The 4,552-nt window shown below is 37.7% G+C and overlaps 1 protein-coding gene across 1 annotated transcript; it reads left to right on the plus strand.

Moving 5' to 3' along the window:
• Positions 1–3,026: 3,026 nt before the first annotated feature.
• On the plus strand, positions 3,027–4,328 carry LOC105993459 (protein FAM47A-like). The gene has a single exon (XM_013026731.1). The coding sequence runs from the start codon at positions 3,027–3,029 to the stop codon at positions 4,326–4,328; it is 1,302 nt and encodes a 433-aa protein (XP_012882185.1).
• Positions 4,329–4,552: the final 224 nt, after the last annotated feature.

The following is a 4,552-nucleotide window of genomic DNA, read 5'->3' on the forward strand; positions in this document are numbered from 1 at the left end:
TGAATCCTAGTATTGCCCCCAAATTGCTTAAGGAGTTCCCAGATTAAGAGAGGGGAAACCACTAATCTGTCTCACTATGGTTAGGATATTAAATCAAGCAACTTAGTCCATGAAAAGAACCCCTAGAAAGATTACAGATAGCATATACCTGACACTCACACAGGACCTGTAAAAGTGACTGTTTTACTCAATGCAAAGAAACAAAGGTCAAGGGGACATAATTACATAATGAGAAAACAGCCGATTCACTTCTTTCAATTACAAATAGAGAAAAAGTCTTAACCTAAAATTTTATATGCAAAGAGATATCTTTCAAAAATCAAGTCAAGGACTGGAAGAAAGGCTTGTGGTAGAGTATTTGCCTAGTAAATGTGAGGTTCTGATTTCAAAACTCAGTACTGCTTAAAAATCATGAAAACAATGAAGATCTGTAGATATATAAAGAACAAAACAACTGTACATGGTGGTACATATCTATAATTCTAGCTAGTTGGGAGGTGGAGCTCAGGAGATTCACAGTTCAAAACAAACCCAGGAAAAAGTTACCAAAAACCATCTCAACAATCAAGCTAGTTGTGTTGACTCATGTTTGCTATCCTAGGTAAAAAGAGGCATATGGAGGAGGATCATGGTATGAAAACAGCCCCAAGCAGAAAAATGAGACTATCCAAAAAGTATATGAAGTAAAATAGGCTGTGGTGTGGCTTAAAGATACAGTTTCTGCCCTAAGTTGAAGAACACCAGCTAGGTATGGGGTATATTCCTATAATCCTAGTACTTGGATGCTAAGAAAAGAGGATGAAAAATTTTATGTCACTCCAAAAAATATCTTGAGACAACATCTGAAAAACTTCTCAGAAGCACAGCTCAGTGATAGATCACTTACTTAACAGGCTCAAGGCCCTGAGTTGAAACACTAGTACTACAAAAACAATATCAGCAGCAACCATGTGGTACAGTAAGTGCATTTTCCTTCTCTCAAATATACACTCAATGTCACTCACAATACTAATTTTAAAAGCATGAGATATGTAGGGAAACCCAGCAAAAAGATGTGGCAGACATACACCAAAATTAAAAACATAAATGAAAGAACATGTAGGCAAATGGACATGTAAGTTTTTCATGGGTTAAAAAACTCAGTATTACAAGAAACACTGGTGGTTCATGTCCATAATCCTAGCTACTCTGAAGGCTGAGATCTCAGAATCACTGCTCAAAGTTATCCCAGTAAGCAATTTCTTCCCCAAATATGCATCAACAATATTTGGCTGGAGGCTTGGCTTATGTGGGAAAGTGCCAACTGTTAACAGAGAAAAGCTGATTGAGAACCCAAAGCCCTAAGTTCCAAGATATGGTACTCTCACAGAAAAAAAAATCTCATTATTATAATCATGCCAATTAATCCTCAAATCAATCTTGAGTATTCAGAAATCCCATTAATATCCCATCATATTTTTGTATATAACTTCACTAACTGATGCTGAAATTCCTATAAAAATTCAAATAATGTAGTAAAGCCAAATAATCTTTGTGAAAGAAGAACAGAATTGGAGAATTGGATGACTAATATATCCTAATGTCAAGATTTACTACAATGCTAGAGTAACCAGTGAAGTGTACAGTTGCTAAAAAGACAAATCAATGATCAGAAAAGAATCTAGTGAAATACAGATAACTAGTTTTCTATTGAATGAAAAAGTAATTCATTCAATGAAGAAAAAGCTCGCTTCCAAACAAAAAGGTCAAGAGGTATTGTTTGTCCAGATGTACCATCTGAAATTCTACATTCTGGAAGAATACGAATCTGTGAAAAACAGCATAATAAGAGCACTCCATGAAAGAATAAAATTAACACATTAGTCTATCACTTATAAATCTTATTTTTGAACTATGATAAGTCAATAAGAGAATGAGAGAGAGGAGTTTTTTTCAAAAGATATAGCTGATAATGGACTCAAAAGCAGAACAAAATAACTAAAAACCCAGTATCCTATATATCAAGCAACATACTTTGAACATGTACAAATCTTTGAAAGCATACTTCATAATTGGAGAGATGTAGGTGTCCAACCTGCATCACTAGTCATGTAAGAAATTAAAATAACAGTCAGGTACCACTACACACCTATTATACTGGCCTAAATTAAGATGAGTAAACTTACTAAGTACTGTATGTAGAGAAATTAAAATTGTTATACACTTCCACAGGGAATACAAAGTAGTAAAATTATATGGTCAAAAATTATAAAATTTCAAGTAGGTACTGGGAGTATGTTTAAGAGATCTATTGACTAAAATGATGACACTTGCTAACATATATTTGAAAAATATTAAGAGAGCTTGCTAGATTTTAAATCCCAGTACAATTAATGCTAACTCTTCATGAGGTAATCCATACGCAAAACACCTATATTTAATCATTTCACTAATATTTACACACACAAATGCACCTCAACGTATCATGTTAAATATGATGAACACAAATTTATTTTAAAATACTACAACCTCTTGGGTCAGGTTTTGGTGGTTGCTTAAAAAGGTTAATCACGCATCTCTCCAGATCCCTCCCCAGCATTAGACTCCTAGGTGAAGTTTACCCAGGAGAAATGGTAGCATATATGCACACAAAGATGTGAATATAGATACTCATAGAAAAATTCTCTGTGATAGTGCAAACCAGGAAGCAAAGTTCTCCAAAGACAAGAGGGTAAATAGGGAACTAAAGTATGAGTGAGTTATGGGAAGGGATGGGAAGGGTAAACAAAGGAGGAGGCTGCAATGCTTGATAAGAAATGTACTCATTATCTTGCCCATGTAATTGTAACCCCTCTGTACGGTATTTTCACAAAAAAAAAAAAGAAGAATGAGTGAGTTATGTCCACACAATGGGTCATAGAATGGAAGAAGGTGGGGGGTGGGGCATTCCTAATCTCTCCGAATGGAATAGAAAAGGAGAGAATTCCAGCGCTTTAGGACGTATTTGGATCTCTTAGTGGCCCAGTGGTCTCTGAGCCAAGGCCACTATGGGAGACCGGAGACAGAGATGTTCCTTGCAGCCATGGGTACTGAGGGCAACGCCGGCACAAGTGCCGTGCAAGCCCTGGTGCAACGACAATAAGCCTGCTAAGTGTATGATCACACCCGACAAGGAGACTTTCAAGATCCCCACTTCGCTAGATGGCCGAAAATGGGTATTTGTGAAGGAAGGACTGGAACACTTTCAGAAAACCCCACCACCTTCTGAAAATTTGACCACTGAAGGATCCAAGGGGCCCTTTCTGCCGACGATTTCTCACAAATCTTCCCCCACGAGTCCCACAAAGATGCCCAACAATGCAAATGTGTATTCTTCACTTTCGCAATCCCAGCAAGCACGCAGGGCATTTGTGGAAAACCTCGAAGCCAAAATGACACGGAAACATCCGTTGGCTCTCTACCCGAATCTGGAAGACGGTATATCCAAAGAGCTCTTACTGGAGGTGCTGGAATTGCTAGACCCTGAAAGGAAGCTGGAGAGTACCTGGAATTATTGTGAGCATAGCAAGAAAGTAAAAAAGTCCAAGAAACCCATCAAGACATCTAAACAGTCGAAAGCCATGAAAATGTGCCTGAATCCTCCCCCAATTCCTGGCACCCGTGTAGATCTTGTGCCTCTGAAAAAAACCAAGGTCCCAAAGGCATTATTTGAGGCGGTCATGCGGAGATACATACCCAAAACAGTCTATAAGTTCTGCGACTGGGTTCAGACACTTGGAGACGTGGACATTGATGAAGACTTAGTGGCGGATCACTTTGACCTTGGATATGAGTGCAAACCAATCTATACAGATTGTCACATCAAGAAAATAAATAGAATGCCTTTAGAGGCCAGGCAGTGTAGGAAATTAAGCAGAGTGAAACAGATAAGATTTTCCATCCAGGAAAGCAATTTTGAGAAGAAATTCCGGAAGCCACCTGATCCGTATAAAATCCACTGGGAGAAGATAAGGTATGGAGCTTGGTACCTGAAACCTTGTTTGTGGAAAAAGCTAGTCAATGATGAGCCTCTGATTGACCCCAAGGTCTTCATTGAGAAACCTTATCCCCCAGATATCATTGATGAACTTTATGGAACAATTGCATTTAAGGATTACATCATGAGCAAAGGCTACAATATGCCAGCTATCCTTGAGAAGTTTTTCTTCAGGAAGGGATGGGATTACCATGATGTTAATACTCCTATCCCGAGAGTAGTAAGAGCTCATGAACTGAAATATGCGGAGGCAGATGAGGACGATGATGAAGACTTCGATGATTTTGATGACTACGGCTATTATAATTTATAACAGCTAGATGGTTTTTCCTATTCACTGCTTGGTAATTTCTTGTCCTCATTTTAAACATCAGAATATATGATAAGATTCCTACTATAAATGTACATCTTTGGTGGGTAGCATATGTACTTAAACACCTAATGTTTATAAACATTTCTCAATGAACTTTTGCTTTGTGTTCATATTTTGGATGTTTTTCAACTGTGAGATCAATATTCATATAGACTTTTTCACAT

This window comes from Dipodomys ordii, unplaced genomic scaffold (assembly GCF_000151885.1).
Source record: "Dipodomys ordii isolate 6190 unplaced genomic scaffold, Dord_2.0 Scaffold96, whole genome shotgun sequence".
NCBI lineage: Eukaryota > Metazoa > Chordata > Mammalia > Rodentia > Heteromyidae > Dipodomys > Dipodomys ordii.